The 16,488-nt window shown below is 36.7% G+C and overlaps 2 protein-coding genes across 3 annotated transcripts in view; both read right to left on the bottom strand.

Moving 5' to 3' along the window:
• Positions 1 to 205: 205 nt before the first annotated feature.
• asf1bb (anti-silencing function 1Bb histone chaperone) lies at positions 206 to 5,055 on the bottom strand. The gene is made up of 4 exons (XM_034299953.2): positions 4,439 to 5,055; positions 3,107 to 3,222; positions 2,487 to 2,663; positions 206 to 1,911 (listed from the first exon to the last, which is right to left on the bottom strand). The coding sequence occupies exons 1-4, from the start codon at positions 4,545 to 4,547 to the stop codon at positions 1,720 to 1,722; spliced, it is 594 nt and encodes a 197-aa protein (XP_034155844.1). The 5' UTR covers positions 4,548 to 5,055; the 3' UTR covers positions 206 to 1,719.
• A 2,680-nt stretch (positions 5,056 to 7,735) lies between these two features.
• Positions 7,736 to 16,488, bottom strand: part of LOC113537389 (complement C3) — a 53,954-nt gene continuing 45,201 nt past the window's right edge. The window contains exons 34-41 of one of the 2 annotated variants that reach the window (XM_053229892.1): positions 15,497 to 15,587; positions 14,368 to 14,454; positions 12,271 to 12,376; positions 11,688 to 11,783; positions 10,398 to 10,478; positions 10,019 to 10,102; positions 9,786 to 9,915; positions 7,736 to 7,996 (exon numbers count right to left, since the gene is read on the bottom strand). In XM_053229892.1, coding sequence (XP_053085867.1) covers positions 7,849 to 7,996; positions 9,786 to 9,915; positions 10,019 to 10,102; positions 10,398 to 10,478; positions 11,688 to 11,783; positions 12,271 to 12,376; positions 14,368 to 14,454; positions 15,497 to 15,587 — 823 coding nt within the window. In that variant the 3' untranslated portion in view covers positions 7,736 to 7,848. Of the gene's footprint in view, positions 7,997 to 9,785; positions 9,916 to 10,018; positions 10,103 to 10,397; positions 10,479 to 11,301; positions 11,396 to 11,687; positions 11,784 to 12,270; positions 12,377 to 14,367; positions 14,455 to 15,496; positions 15,588 to 16,488 lie in introns of those variants that run through there. The other variant, XR_008301036.1, reaches the window with a different exon arrangement.

Genomic DNA, 16,488 nt, shown 5'->3' on the forward strand with positions numbered 1-16,488 from the left:
CAGGTTTGGTTTGAAGGCTCCCAGATTTCCACTGCTTCAAGAGCCGAACGATTACACCATCACGTGTAGGAGTTTTTTTTTCTAATGCATGACAGTTTGAACTTCTGATTTTTTTAAAAAAAACCTTTTGCAGTGAAAAAAAAGAACCAGAGCAGTATGTGTGTTAATGGATGAAAGTGTGTGTGTGTGTGTACAGTGTTGCAAATACAGCAATTTAGATTTATTCAATCTTCAATCTTTAAGTCCATTTTTACATTTTAGAGTGAAATATACAAGGAAAAAAACAAACACCTCTTCCAACAAGAAAAAGACAAAAAAGAATGGAGAACTCAAATGCAAAAGTAATTATCCCCAATGTAGCAGATCTTCCTGATGAGGTGATGAGGTGAGAGAGGAAGGATGGAGATACGCATCAGAGATCCACTCAGAACTCTGAGCTAAAACACTGGAAGTAGTCTCTCTTCACAAATGGCGAATGTGATCTTCTGTATCGATATTCCTTTTAACCAATCACGAAGTGTGTCTCTGACTCCTCCCACTCTCGAGCTGACTGAAAACTTCCATCAGATGCTCCAGTTGGTTTCTACACATACAAGCTATTGTGTAGCTCTGCATTTCTGCATTAACAAAAAGTTTCTTTTTAAAGCCGCATTTGACCGTTCAAGCCTGAATTAGCACTCTTTTACCGTGTGTGTGTAGCGAGCTAGCATTAGCTCAAGCAGCTAAATAACTACCAATACAATCTACTAAATAATTTGAATGAAAAAGGTGCAGCTGCGTTAATGAATTCAGGATTTTGTTCAAGCATTTTCTTTCCCAACCTAAGCTCTTATTTATTGATTTTTTTTTTGGAATAATGTTTTAAAAAAACTTTAATTGCTTGAGTGGCTGGCCTGATGATGAAATAATGGCATATGCACGATTATACTGGACAGTAAGTGACACATTTCCTGTACTGAGAAAAGAATGGAAAGTTGTTTGAGTTGTTGTCAGACCTCCATCATAAAAGCGATGTGTTTGCTATTTTTATCCTCCTCAATACGGGGAAATGTGTCACACTTACCGCCTATGGTAAACACACATTAACATACAGATTTTGTAGTGTGTATCAAAATATGTTTAAAAAATGGAGTATTACGTGTATTCAAATTTTGAATAGTGCAATACTGAAACGTCTTTGTAAAAAAACATCGTATTTTAGAGGAAACTTTTAGAGCTAGGTATGCAAAAAACTTCTAAGCTAGGTATGCAAAAAATCTAATTATTACTGATATTACTGATATTATTTGAACTTAACAGTTAACTGCAGGTCAATATTTCATCATTTCATTTTGATTAATTAATTTTATGAACTACAAGGCAGAGCTACACACAGAGATGTATCTTGGAGTGGACTTGGAGTGGGCGGAGTTAGAGGCGCACACTGATGACATCAGAAGGCAGTGACTGGTGTGACAGGGGATGTTAATCCAAGAACATGTCCTACTTGCAGAAGTAACATTCACACTGATGAACTTTAGAGCAGCATGGTGTGTGTGTGTGTGTGTGTGTGTGTGTGTGTGTGTGTGTGTGTGTGTGTGTGTGTTCCTTCACTGCCACCCTGTGTTCAGGAGGAGAAGTGCATCCAAAATCATCCTGTGAGTGCTGAGTGATCATTCTGCTCAAACACTGTGTGTGTGTGTGTGTGTGTGTGTGTGTGTGTGTGTATTCGCTCCCCCTCTATAAGCAGTCCATAGAATTGTCCGGCATGAGTCCTAGAGCCGGAGCTTTTCCTGGTGGGCAGCTGGGTGGGAACATGGTGTTGGGGGCGGGGTCTACATTCTCAGAGTCCTCTGATTTGTCCACGATTGTCTCCCAGTTGATGTGGAATCGTGTGACACGCGGGTTCGATGCCAAGATGTTCCTCTGCAGCTGAAGTTTGCCATGAGGGGAAAAAAAGTTAAAACCTGATACACTTATTCTCCAAAAAAAAGACACTAAAATGGACTAATAAATATCAATCACAGTGATGATTAGAAATTATCAATAATATTTCACTTTCATCTTTCAGATTCAGACCAAATGTTCATTCCATTATTTATTTGTTATGAATTCAGAACGTAATCAAAATGGCTGCTGATGGGTTTACTGTGTTTGTTCTTCATATAATAAATGTAAACTAAAGAGCCACATGAGGAGGAACTGCTCCTAAAACAAGCCAGTGCAAGATATTATCATCCACGGTCTGAGTATAAAGCCCCAGCGTTTGAGTTTCCCGATCCTTCTGCACCTCAGACGCGTGATCTTTTATCCAGACTGCGGATGATAGTAGCTTATATTGGCTTGTTGTACAGATTATGCTCTTAAATAAGTCAATAGGGACATTAAATGTTCTTTTTCTTTTCTCTGCTACACAGTCAGAGGGATCTAATGACACAGTTTTCACTTCCTCCGAGTTTATTAACATTAAAACCACAACAAAAGAACAGAATTCAGTCCTAAGTTACCTGCGTGTAGTTGGGTTTGATGGGCGGGTTCTCACGCAGCTCAGGGTCTGTGTACTCGTTGTTGACATAGTAACCGATGCGAATAAACTCCTGACCCCGATACGTGCATGTGATTAACACCACGGTCACGCCCACTGCATCGCTTTCAGGAATCAGCCCCGTGTTCGGAGCGTCTGCCTGCAGAATTTAATACACATTTCTACAGTTACACTCACAGTTTACACCAGACACCGCGAACACAGGTCACGCGGAAATACACAAACGGCGCATTAGAACCGTTTAGTGTGTGTTCAGGCACACAAAACATCAACTAGATTCATTTCTCTTTTCTCATTTCTTTCTTCATTATGCCTATTACTGTTGTTTGTCAGATAGAAACAAACAAACAAACAAACAAACAACGAACTGAAGTAGTAATTTTGTATATTTCAGCTGTAAATAAGCTACATTAATAAGCATAAATAATTCAAATGATACAAACTGAATAAATTACATCAAACATGTTCAGAGTCTTGAAGTTTAAAGCATCAGTTTCCTTCATTAGAGTTAGGGGGTGGGGCTTAGTAGACTGGTGCAACAGAAAACAAACAAACAGACAAACAAACAAATAACCTCCACACCTGAAACACAAACATGTGTCTTCCTGCAGGAACAGGGCCGACCAGCACCGAGTCCAGCGTCTGATCGTACTCCTCGCTCTCCGCCGAGCCCACGTAGATGATCTTCCACTCCAGATCTGCCCCGAGAGAGCGAGAGAAAAACACAGTCAGCTACAACGACAGGAGTTAAAGTCATCTCTGCTTACGTCATTAATAATAATAATAATATTAACAACAACAACGCAATCCCAAACACTCTGATCATCCATCACTGATTCGATATTTAAATTAAAAAAATTTTTTATTTAATATTAAAACGTTTCACACGGACACGCCAAGTCACGCTGTTACAATTTCTACAAGGCGGAAAAATAATTCAGCGACTCTCTAACTGTCTGTCTCTCTCTTTATCTGTCTCTCTCTCTCTCTCTAACTGTCTGTCTCTCTCTCTCTCTAACTGTCTGTTTGTCTCTCTCTTTATCTGTCTCTCTCTCTCTCTCTAACTGTCTGTCTCTCTCTCTCTCTAACTGTCTGTTTGTCTCTCTCTTTATCTGTCTCTCTCTCTCTCTCTAACTGTCTGTCTCTCTCTCTCTCTAACTGTCTGTTTGTCTCTCTCTTTATCTGTCTCTCTCTCTCTCTAACTGTCTATCTGTCTCTCTCTCTCTCTCTAACTGTCTGTCTCTCTCTCTCTAACTGTCTGTCTGTCTCTCTCTTTATCTCTCTCTCTAACTGTCTGTCTGTCTCTCTCTTTATCTGTCTCTCTCTCTCTAACTGTCTGTCTGTCTCTCTCTTTATCTCTCTCTCTCTAACTGTCTGTCTCTCTCTCTCTAACTGTCTGTCTGTCTCTCTCTTTATCTCTCTCTCTAACTGTCTGTCTGTCTCTCTCTTTATCTGTCTCTCTCTCTCTAACTGTCTATCTGTCTCTCTCTTTATCTGTCTCTCTCTCTCTAACTGTCTATCTGTCTCTCTCTTTATCTCTCTCTCTCTAACTGTCTATCTGTCTCTCTCTTTATCTGTCTCTCTCTCTCTATCTGTCTGTCTATCTATCTCTCTCTCTGACACACAGGCTGCAGGAAGTCTGTGAAGTTTGGGCTCAGGGTGAGGTTTTTAATTTGTATTGAACACGAATACTTAATTTTACTCTTTTAACAGAAGCACTTATTCCTAAATGAAATGTTTTATAGGTAATATTTATACTTTTAAAGAAGCTCATTGTACAAATAAAGATTTTAATCATTTTTTTTTTTAAGTCAAGTCTCTCTCCATCTCTCTCTCTCTTTCTCCTGATCTCAGATATTTGACTCTCTCTCTCTCTCTCCACAGTTTATAGTAATGAATACTGTAAGTATTTACCTTCAGGCAGATCCTCCATGCACTCAAATGTGATCTCAAACTGAAAAGGATTACAGAAAGGACTCGGATTGTCCAAAACCGCCACATTCAGCACCTGCACTTTCGCCATAATTCCCCAAAAACCTGCAACATAAACCTGCCTGTGGCTGTTTATATTCCTGTAAATGTCTGTTAATGTCTGTAAATGTCTCCTGTGCCCGGGTTTCTATGTAAAAAAGGCAGAGGACGATATAAACAGTGTAAATAAGCCGCAGTCTAACAGCAGGTTGAGAAAACTAGCTAACCTGGTTACTATGCTAGCTGTTAACGTTACACACTTGGGGGAAAAAACACAAATTGCCCCTTAATTATTATTATAAAACAGTTTTCCCACTGCACAGGAGTCTTTAACATCTCACTAATTTCACTCCAACTAACACAAACACAGGTGTGCCTTAAAGTCACTGCCTTTTTTTTTTTTTTTTTTTTTTTTTTTAGATTATGGCTCTAAAAGCGGGTCAGGTTTTAAAAGTGAATAAGCAACAGCCTAGACACTTAGAGCTCAAATCCCAAATACATTTCTATTCCCTATACAAATCCACTGTATAGCGCGTGAAATAACGGGATCCTGCACCCTGTATAGTGCACTAAGTGTTACATAGTGAGGTGTTTGGGATTCAGCCAAACTTCTTCCTCACCAGTGAAATAAAATCTCAAGCGGAAACATTTTCTACTGCCACCTGCTGGGCAGCTTCGGTATTGCACTTTAAACACTCTTTCTTTCTTTCTTTCTTTCTTTCTTTCCTCTCTCTCTCTTTCTTTCTTTCTCTGTTCATCTCTTTCTTTCTTTCTTTCTTTCTTCTCTCCCTCCCTCTCTCTTTTGTTTCTTTCTTTGTTCATCTATTTCTTTCGTTCTTTCTTTCTTTCTTTCTTTCTTTGTTCATCTCTCTCTCTCTCTTTCTTTCTTTTCTTTATTTCTTTGTTCATCTCTTTCTTTCTTTCTTTTCTTTCTTTCTTTCTTTCTTTCTTTCTTTCTTTCTTTGTTCATCTCTCTCTCTCTTTCTTTCTTTTCTTTCTTTCTTTGTTCATCTCTTTCTTTCTTTTCTTTCTTTCTTTCTTTCTTTCCTCTCTCTCTCTTTCTTTCTTTATTTGTTCATCTCTTTCTTTCTTTCTTTCTTTCTTCTCTCCCTCCCTCTCTCTTTTGTTTCTTTCTTTGTTCATCTATTTCTTTTGTTCTTTCTTTCTTTCTTTCTTTCTTTCTTTCTTTCTTTCTTCGTTCATCTCTCTCTCTCTTTCTTTCTTTTCTTTATTTCTTTGTTCATCTCTTTCTTTCTTTCTTTTCTTTCTTTCTTTCTTTCTTTCTTTGTTCATCTCTCTCTCTCTTTCTTTATTTTCTTTATTTCTTTGTTCATCTCTTTCTTTCTTTCTTTTCTTTCTTTCTTTCTTTCTTTCTTTCTTTCTTTCTTTCTTTGTTCATCTCTCTCTCTTTCTTTATTTTCTTTCTTTCTTTGTTCATCTCTTTCTTTCTTTCTTTCTTTCTTTCTTTCTTTCTTTCTTCTCTCCCTCCCTCTCTCTTTTGTTTCTTTCTTTGTTCATCTATTTCTTTTGTTCTTTCTTTCTTTCTTTCTTTCTTTCTTTGTTCATCTCTCTCTCTCTTTCTTTCTTTTCTCTCTCTCTTTCTTTCTTTCTTTGTTCATCTCTTTCTTTCTTTCTTTCTTTCTTCTCTCCCTCCCTCTCTCTTTTGTTTCTTTCTTTGTTCATCTATTTCTTTCGTTCTTTCTTTCTTTCTTTCTTTCTTTCTTTGTTCATCTCTCTCTCTCTTTCTTTCTTTTCTTTATTTCTTTGTTCATCTCTTTCTTTCTTTCTTTTCTTTCTTTCTTTCTTTGTTCATCTCTCTCTCTCTTTCTTTATTTTCTTTATTTCTTTGTTCATCTCTTTCTTTCTTTCTTTTCTTTCTTTCTTTCTTTCTTTCTTTCTTTGTTCATCTCTCTCTCTCTTTCTTTCTTTTCTTTCTTTCTTTGTTCATCTCTTTCTTTCTTTTCTTTCTTTCTTTCTTTCTTTCTTTCTTTCTTTCTTTCCTCTCTCTCTCTTTCTTTCTTTATTTGTTCATCTCTTTCTTTCTTTCTTTCTTTCTTTCTTTCTTTCTTTCTTTCTTCTCTCCCTCCCTCTCTCTTTTGTTTCTTTCTTTGTTCATCTATTTCTTTTGTTCTTTCTTTCTTTCTTTCTTTCTTTGTTCATCTCTCTCTCTCTTTCTTTCTTTCTTTCCTCTCTCTCTCTTTCTTTCTTTCTTTGTTCATCTCTTTCTTTCTTTCTTTCTTCTCTCCCTCCCTTTCTCTTTTGTTTCTTTCTTTGTTCATCTCTTTCTTTTGTTCTTTCTTTCTTTCTTTGTTCATCTCTCTCTCTTTCTTTCTTTCTTTCCTCTCTCTCTCTTTCGTTCTTTCTTTGTTCATTTCTTTCTTTCTTTCTTCTCTCCCTCCCTCTCTCTTTTGTTTCTTTCTTTGTTCATCTATTTCTTTTGTTCTTTCTTTCTTTCTTTCTTTGTTCATCTCTCTCTCTTTCTTTCTTTCTTTTCTTTATTTCTTTGTTCATCTCTTTCTTTCTTTTCTTTCTTTCTTTGTTCATCTCTCTCTCTCTCTCTCTCTCTCTCTTTCTTTCTTTCTTTCTTTCTTTCTCTCTTTCTTTCTTTCTTTTCTTTCTTTCTTTGTTCATCTCTCTCTCTCTCTTTCTTTCTTTTCTTTCTTTCTTTGTTCATCTCTTTCTTTCTTTCTTTCTTTCTTTCTTCATCTCTCTCTCTCTCTTTCTTTCTTTCTTTCTTTCCATAAACGATTTTCATAAACGATTCAGTATCACACAAATCAGAACAGAACAGAACAAGGTGTGACATATTAACAAACAAACAAACAAATAAACAATAAAGAACATTATCACTGACCAGAAAGTAGCAGCTAATTACATTAAGATGTTGGGAAACTTTTCACTATTTATATTTCAGCCATAACACTTCATCAGAATGTCTTTGTGTATATATCTGGTGGGTCCAAACTTTTTAAAAATAATCTAAATTATACCAAATGTAAAATGATCCACACAAAATTTAGGAGTTTTATTGAAACAACTTTATTTATTAATGTATCTATTAAGTCATTTATTTCTATTTTAATTTTATTTTTTGATTGAATATATATCATATATATATATATATATATATATATATATATATATATATATATATATATATATATCATGCTCAAATCGATGTCTACTTATTAATATTTCACCATATTTCATCATTCTTCTGTGATCAAAATGATGCAGCCCAATATTATTATCATTATTATTTGAAAAAACAGATGTCAATTAGGTTGCAGCTGGTAATCAGTGGTTTAAGCCGTGATACGAGCTTCATGCACATGTTCATGTTGTTAAGAAGTTTAAGTTGTGCATCCAAACTGCTCTAACAGGTTGGCCAGACTGCGCAGGCCGATGTATCTCTCCTTGTTGTTGTCCTTGTTCTCCTGACTTTCCCCCTGCGTGGGCCAGTATTCCAACCAAGTGCTCGTTCCAAGCGTGTAGCGGTATCTGACAAGAAACACAGACAGCTTTTAGTGATTCTTTAGAAATATTATCATATTCCTTAACATGATACACCAGTACACCATTACATCCTTTCAGTTCAATTCAATTTTATTTGCATCTCTCTCTCTCTCTCTCTCTCTCTCTCTCTCTCTCTGAGTGCATGCTGGGAGCAGGGGAGAGTAGTGAGTGTGAGTGATAAATTTGTGGCTTGTACGTGTGCTCAAACTTTACCTTTTTTGTGTGTGTTTTATGTGTTCTTGATTTTTGTTCTGAACATTTTCTAAGGATTTAAAAATCTGAGCACAATGAGTTTTTAAAAATCCAGAGTTAGTGTGGAGCAGGGCTGTTTGGCGGTGGGAGAGATCGTGGGTCATGGTAATACCGTTTCGGTCTCGTGGATGAACAACGTAATTGTTCTTTTTTCTCAATTCTGTTGAAAAGGCAAACAATGTCATCCAAAGTGGCGTCACATTAAATGGCTCACTTCTACCTGCTTTTCCTCTGAGTAAACCTTCTAAAAGGATCATACTGTCTAATGTTCCTCCGTTTGTAAAAGATGAAATCAGTTTCCACTATTAAGAAAATTCCTCTTGGGTGTAAGTTGCCATTAGTGAAGCTTCTAATCTCATTCACAAGACAAGTTTTCACAGTTCTGAAAAATGGAGTTGATGAGCTTGATCTGATTTTTAAGTTCAGAATCGATGGTTTTGACTACACAGTGTTTGCAACTTCTGATACTGCAATTAAATGTTGTAGTTGTGGGAAAATAGGTCATCGTGTTCGTGCTTGTCCTGGTAAAATGGATGGCACAAGCACAAGCACGGAACAAGTTAATTCTGCTCCTCCTCCGGCTGAGATCACGGGTGAAGCTGTAGCTGTAAATGAAGCCGGTGCGACAGAGCTTGTAGCTGAGCCTAGTTAAATTGGTGCACTCTCTGAATCTGTTGAGCGGGTTAAACATATTCAGAGTGATTTTGCAGTGGCAGATGTTGAGGAATTGTGGAAAGATGAGGTTGATTTTGAGAAAGAAACAGACCCTGTTTACAAAATTCCTGTTAAGGGAAAATTAAATTTTTTTGTAAATTTTTGCAGGAGATAAAGAGATTTTTTTCCTGACTGTAAATGTTTTATCAATGATGTGAGATATCTAATAAAAGAGGGAGCTTTTCAGGATGTAGAGGTTTATCGTCTCAGAAAATTTGTAAAGAAAAATTAAGAAATAAAATGATCAAAGATGATGAGGCTGTTATCTTTCAACCTTTTGCCAAAACCAGTTACTTAGGTAGATGTTCACATTATCCTTTTGTTCGTCCCTAAAACTAGTATGACTAATTTTAAAATTGGAACTAAATGGTGCTAGAGAATGATGTTATATGAGTTTATTAAACAAAATCAAAAAATCTTATGTTCCTGCAAGAAACACGTAGTGATATTAAAAATGAGGTGGATTGGAAGAGGGAATGGGATGGGCAGATTGTTATAAGTCATAAACCTTCCATTAGTGGGGGTGTCACTGTTTAATTTTCTAAAAAAAACTCTTTACCTTTATATTGTGAGGTGGATGAAATAGTATGTGGGTGTTTTTTTAAAGATTAAAGCCAAGTTTGAGAGAACCACTATGGTACTTATTAACATCTTTGCACCTACAAAGCCTTCCCAGAAGAGTGGAGGTTATTATAACAGCAAAGGGGGAATAAATCTGGAACAGGACGCTCAACGAGGACATACAAGTGTGATGGTCAGGGGTACACAAACTTTTGGCTATATACTGTAGATATGATATGATCCTCACTCTTCTCTAATCAGTTTTGGCTCAGGGCCCATGATGAGGTAGTCCTTGCCTTCCTCCAAACCAAGCTTGTCTCTGCAGGCTATATGAGCATAAAATTCTCTAACGTCATTCAGCACATTCCTATCAGTCCCTGAAAAAAAAACAAAAAAAAAACAGAGATGCAAGTTAGAGATAAAATAGTTTTCACATTAGGAGCCCTTCTTTCTGCAACACAGGATTTGTTAGATACTCACCCTCTTTAATAACTCTTATTATGGTGAAAGTGTAGCTGTCTGTTGAGCCTGATCTTGTCACCAATTCCAGAGTTGCCTGGTAAACTGGAAAAAAGGGAAGAAAATCTGACTACAATGAAGCAAGTAAGACCATAGAGCTAATTAAAGACTAGTGTGCGTCTACTGTATGTTTATATGTTTATAGTTTTTTCTAAAGAGGAGTAAAAGACTTTGGGTTGTGCTGTTAATAATAAATAATACTAATAAATAATGAATAATAAATAGTATTAATACTAATTAGTAAAATTGAAGTACTTAATTATCCTAGATGGCGATTTGCTCATGTTTGATTTTACTTTCAACCTCACTGAATCATATCACAGACAGGAAGAGTGCATACTGAAGTCCTTGTTGTGGCAGGCTTCTTTACTGCGATCTGCTTCCTTTGGAACCGGAGACTTCTTCAGCCGAGGGCAGTTTGCTATAAGAATAAAAATCCATTTGTGAAAGGAAGCTCATTCTAACCTGTCATAGAGTGCCAGAAAACAGTCCCTTTTTCTTTCTTGCATCGAGATCCATCTCTCGATGACAAATTTGGTCTCTTTATCTTTCCTGACTTGTATAATCACGTTACTGTTATTATACTTGAGGATCCTATCTATTCATTTGAAGAGTGACTCCTCTTGTAATTATTGACAAATGAAATTATATCCATAAATAACAGACACAAAATATTCTCTAGCTCTAACTTCTCTAGCTTCTCTAGCTCTGTTAAAAATGAGAAACTTTTATTTAAGAAAAAAAAAAAAGTTGGGTAGGGGGGATTTCCCCCATTTTCTCCCCAATTAGGTCACCTACCAATTCCCACCCACCAGCCAGCGCTATCCTATCATACAACAGCTACCATCCGGGGAGGGTGAAGGCTAACACATGCTTCCTCTGAGACACGTGAAGCCAGTCAACCGAACTCAATCTTTTCGAACTGTTAGTGAAGTGCCACACTCGGACGAAAGCGCTATCTACCCTCTTCCACATACACACACTCATAAATGCCTTTGGCTAGTGTTATCCAGTGTGCATTTGGCTAATGAGAGATTGTCCCAAGAGAGCATAGCCAATTTTGCTGAAACTAAATGCAGGTAGGAAGTAAAGGAACTTTGACGTAACCAAAGGAATCTTTCGAGCTGATCATTTGAATTTGTCACTTTACAGCGTCATACCTAATTTGCATAGCACAGAGAAAATCTCATTTCAAACATCTTGTTGCTCCACATGTCGCTCGCTAGTGTGAACACATGGTTAACCTGTTAGTATCTTTCGACTTGCACTTGCGTAATGATAAGTTTTCCAGGTAGACAACCAGGCAATAAATTCCTCCGGATAAGCACCTCTGTTTACCTGGTTGATAAATCAAGACACACATTTATTAATTACGGTGAATTATCTTTTAGATTTATCGTTACCAATTTATCATAAACCTTAAAATCTTAAGGGAAGGAGAAACTGGAACTGCTGTTGCTTATTTTTTTATTTTATTAAATTTACTTACCAATAAATCTATATAAAGCCAAGCAGCAGTACAATATTTTTGAAAATGGATAATAACGCAATCAATCAATCTCTCTCTCTCTCTCTCTCTCTCTCTCTCTCACACACACACACAAACACATAGTATGATGCTGCAACATACCCTCAGCACAGCTGCACACTTCTTTAGGGCAGAGGATGCGGATTGAGCCACTGGACTGCTCCATGTGCGGGTCATAAAACTTCACACATTGGTTCTCTGAAACACAGACCTGGTAATCATGTACACTATGTGTGTGTGTGTGTGTGTGTGTGTGTGTGTGTAAATTAGTAAGAATTTCCTCAGTCGATTATTGCTAATGTGAAGGAACCATAATTGATTAATCATTGAATTACGCATGCAAGGCCCTTAATATAACAACAACAAAAAACACTGAAGTATAACTTATATAAAGTATAACTTAATTTAAACTTTGTGTAATTTACAGCTACTGAATAATTACCTTGTGCAAATTTATTTACACTTTTAAATCATGATAAATGTAGCTAACGATTTGATTTAAATTAGCCTAATAAACAACCAAAATTTGTTAAATTGTATAATATAGTAGACTAAATTCATAACAACTTTTGGTTACTTTATATTATTCTATTTTATGTATCGTAAACACACACACACACACACACACACGCCTCTCACATATGTGTAAAGCATATTCATGATGCGACTGCTTTGTGCTTCTCACCTTTGCTGTAATATTCATACACAGTTACTGCCGCTGGTTGAGGGACACCGACGTGTAACATCATATGAACTCTGAAAGCAATTCTTTCTTTAAACTTATTTGAGACCTGAAGAGAAAGAAATGCAGTTAGAATAATTAAGAGTGCATGAGAGAGTCATTTCCTCTCAGAATGTAAGGGATGAAGAATAATAAAGAAGTAGAAGGTTTAAAGTTCATAGATGAACTTTGATGTTGGCTTGACAGCTTCGCTAAACATGCGAAAAGAGTTAAACAATATTACAATCTTTCATTGTCATTGATTTTTAAATGTTAAAACATTTAACAGTGAAGGATGTAAAGGTTAAAAGGCTAAAGGCTAGGTTAAAACCTTAAAATGTTGCTAGCATATTCCATTTGGAACCTAGAGTGTTGCTAGGTGGCTGCTATGCTAACTTAGTTGCTTGCTAGGATGTTGCTAGGTGGTTGCTATGCTATCCTAGCTGGTTGGTAGGGTGTTGACAGGCAGTTGCTATAGTAACCCAGTTGGTTGCTAGGATATTCTTAGGTGGTTACTATCACATTCAAGTTGCTTGCTAGGGCATTGCTAAGTGGTTGCTATGCTAATCCAGTTGCTTGCTAGGATGTTGTTAGGTGGTTTCTACGCTACCCCAGCTGGTTGCTAGGGTGTTGCTAGGTGGTTGCTGTGGTAACTCAGTTGGTTGCTAGGATGTTGTTAGGTGGTTACTATCATATTCGAGGTGCTTGCTAGGGCATTGCTAAGTGGTTGCTGTGCTAACCCAGTTGCTTGCCAGGTTGTTGTTACGTGGTTGCTATGCTATCCCAGCTGGTTGCTAGGATGTTGATAGGTGGTTGCTATGCTAACCCAGTTACTTGCTAGGGTCTTGATAGGTGGTTGCTAGGGTGTTGATAGGTGGCTGATATGGGGTCTCAGGTGGTTGCTATGGTGTTTCTAGAAAAATCGTGTGAAAGTAGGACCAATGAAACATTTCCAGCGTATTCCTATGAGAGCGTTGCTATGTGGCAATCGTAATTCCGATCTTTCCCAAAAGCACAAGCACCCTATTCCCGTATGGAATCTACATCTGTGCCGAATTTCTTGGCTAAAACATCGTGACCTGCAAAAACAGAACAAATCTTGATTTGATGATTACTAATTAAGAATTTCACTACAAGAATTATACACTGTATAAGTTTTTTTTCTGTGGCTCTTTTAACTCAGTTTCTTTCCTTTCACAAACATTTGCATAGTTTACTTTATAACGTCTCAGAATTTGTTCAGTTGTATTAGCCTTATCCCTAAATTTGAGCATTCCTTATTTCTAATTCCTTCTCTCTAGTTTCCTTGGGATTTGTAGATCTTTTTAACAGTCAATCCCCTCACTTCTCACTCCCGCTAGCCACAAGAGTTCACCTTCACCAATTTTAATTCAGTCCATTACGATGGAACTAAAATGTCCGCCAGTGTACGTATCAACTCTCATTATGGACTATGACCAAGCTCAGATAAAGGAATGCGACTCTTTAAATCTCTCATATATTTAATAAAAAGCAGCCTACAAAATACTTTTTCAGTTTGACCATTCTTTGATTTTTATTTATCTTTCGTTTAATTCTCAGAGTGAATAACGTTCATGAGCCGATCTTTGCACTAACGCCATGGTGGAATTTGCATCATTGACCAAGAGCGCTACTGCTTTGACGTTTGTAGTTGTCGTCCATAATATCGTAGCACGGGTCTGCATGGTGTATTGATCTTTTACTTTGGTGTTCTTTATTGTTTATAGTTGTTAGATAGCGTGCTGGCTTTCAACTTAAGAATTCCGCATTGCTTACTAACTGTCCAAGTTGGTTGTTATCCATACGAATGAATAACCAACTTGCTCTTCATATGGATAGCAACCAGTATAGATACAGAATTGTTTTGTGACCAAGGTTCCATTTCCAGCTTGGTTGTGTTTATTTTGCAAGTAGACGTGAGCTGAAATGTCTAGTGTGAATGTAGTTTTACATTTTTCATAATTTACACTGCATTCTATGTAAAACATGTGCTTGTTGTTGCTTGTTGTTTTGATTATTTTTCTTATCTGTTGTGAGTACCTTTTTCAGGTAGATGATGAGGGATCCTCGCTCTGAAAGCTGTTTGTCTATCTCAAACTTATGAATGTACCTGTCTTTTCCCATCAACTGAAAAAAAAACAAAAAAAACAAAAAGTTTTTTCACCCAGTCACAATAATTATGATTCCACATGGTGGTACTGTAATCAAGATCTACAGACATTCATACACTGTGAATGAAGGGACAGGTGCATTTTCCTGGTCTCACTTCTGTGCTGTGTTTACTCTATTATCTGTGTTTTGACCATTTTGCTAGCTCTTGTTCACCTATTCTTTGGATTGCTGTCTTGTTTTGATGATTCTGACCTGTAGCTATGGCGATACAGAAGACGCCTGAAATGTATGCTTTTCTGGTTTTTCTGCTAAAGCAATGTTCGGAACAAACAGGAGTAAAATTGACCAGGTGGAAAAGCTGATTCACTGAAGGGGAAAGAACGCAAAGTGTGAAAGACACTCGTTTGCCCTATATAAGCACTTGCATCCACCTCTCATGGATTCGTTACACGCATGGTAGAATAGTACTGTTTATCATGTACACACTTAACATGGAGTCGTCTCGTCCACTGAGGAGTTTTGTGATAAAATTCTAATTTTTCTTTCTGGATCTTTCAGGTTTTCCTGTTAGCAATGTCTCTGCTGTATGTTACAGCATGGGCATAAACCAACTAAATACAAGTATAATTATTATATTTACTTTATTACTATTGAATGTGGCAAGTTTCTGCTGTTAGATTCTTTAAATATTAAATTAACTCAATCTAATGAGGAATGAGGTGTTTCTGTTACAAATACTGTATGTGTCAAGAGTTTGACTCTTTAGACTCCCTTTTTTTTTTTTTTTTTTTTTTTTTTTTTTTAAGGAGAACTCCTCCAAACACAAGAGCTGTTGTGAAGAAGCAAGCACAATAACTAAAGGAGGAGATGACAGGAGGAGTGTTTAAGCAACAGATCCAGTGTGCTATACCATCTAATCAGTGAAATTAATGATGGTAAATACCATAAAACACAGCAGTGACAGTGCAGGGATCCACTTATTTGGTGTAAAGCACTGATGGAATATTTGAAACTGATATGATAGTTTTGAAGTATAATTTTTTTTCTGAACTCGTACCTTTTCCAGGTCAGTTGTATCTGCTATAAAACCTGTCAGCATGCTGATATCAAGGATTGTCATAGCAGCCTCTCTTGTTTCATCCAGGAACCTAATGAGAAAAAAATCACACAGGACAAACATTACAGATCTGACTATAATGTATAAATATTGAGTATAGCCCAATGATCCTGAACCCAACCACCTCCATACAGTGGCTGAATAAATCCAGACATTCCTGCAGCCATCACCAGAAACAAGATCAAATTTAGGAAATGACACCCATCACATTTACATATTTATCATTGAGCCAACATTTAAAATTTTAATTTTTACTCTTAGAAATATTTTCATTAACCAACACTTATGAGCAATATCACAAAAGTCTTAATGTTGAGAAAATTAACCTCACAATTGGCTGTTCTAAGTGCTGTATGGTGAAGGCTTTTCTCTCCCACTCTCTTTCTCACACTTTGCAATGACACATAACTCTAACAAGTCAGGTTATAAACTTTTTACGGTGCTGAGAAAAAAACCCTGCAGTAGCAGGAAGTTTAGTGAGGAACTATTTGATGACTAAGTGAAAATGAAATCGCGATCCAATGTCATGGAATATCATGAAGCTGTAGTTCAATTTAAAGGGAAAACTGCTTGAAGAATGATTTGCACACACCCCTGTGTACACTACATTAGGCTGGCACTAACATAACATTTTAAATCCCTTAGTCATACTTCCAAAAATTAGCAGTATTATAATGGGATTCAGATGAATGAAAGCTGCTTCTAAAATGAGTTTTAAGAGCTTAGGTTGGCAAGCTAGATAGCCACAAGTACAAAGTACAAAACGTTTCAAAGCTTCTTTATCAAACATATTTTGTACATTTTTGTGTTTATAATAGTCATAAAACGAATCAATGACATTATATTACAGACATCTGCCTCAAAGGAAATGCAAATCACAGAATTATTATATTAGCCTAGGAAGTTTATGACTAATAATGCACTTAGCTTGG

This window comes from Pangasianodon hypophthalmus, chromosome 26 (assembly GCF_027358585.1).
Source record: "Pangasianodon hypophthalmus isolate fPanHyp1 chromosome 26, fPanHyp1.pri, whole genome shotgun sequence".
NCBI lineage: Eukaryota > Metazoa > Chordata > Actinopteri > Siluriformes > Pangasiidae > Pangasianodon > Pangasianodon hypophthalmus.

What these genes read in the sequence shown, in the direction of transcription:
- asf1bb (XM_034299953.2), bottom strand. Translation starts at nt 4,547, where the DNA reads ATGGCGAAAGTGCAGGTGCTGAATGTGGCGGTTTTGGACAATCCGAGT. An exon ending in CATGGAGGATCTGCCTGAAG is followed by an intron (nt 3,223 to 4,438) that starts GTAAATACTTAC and finishes CTCTCGGGGCAG; the next exon opens with ATCTGGAGTGGAAGATCATC. An exon ending in TCAAACCCAACTACACGCAG is followed by an intron (nt 1,912 to 2,486) that starts GTAACTTAGGAC and finishes GGCAAACTTCAG; the next exon opens with CTGCAGAGGAACATCTTGGC.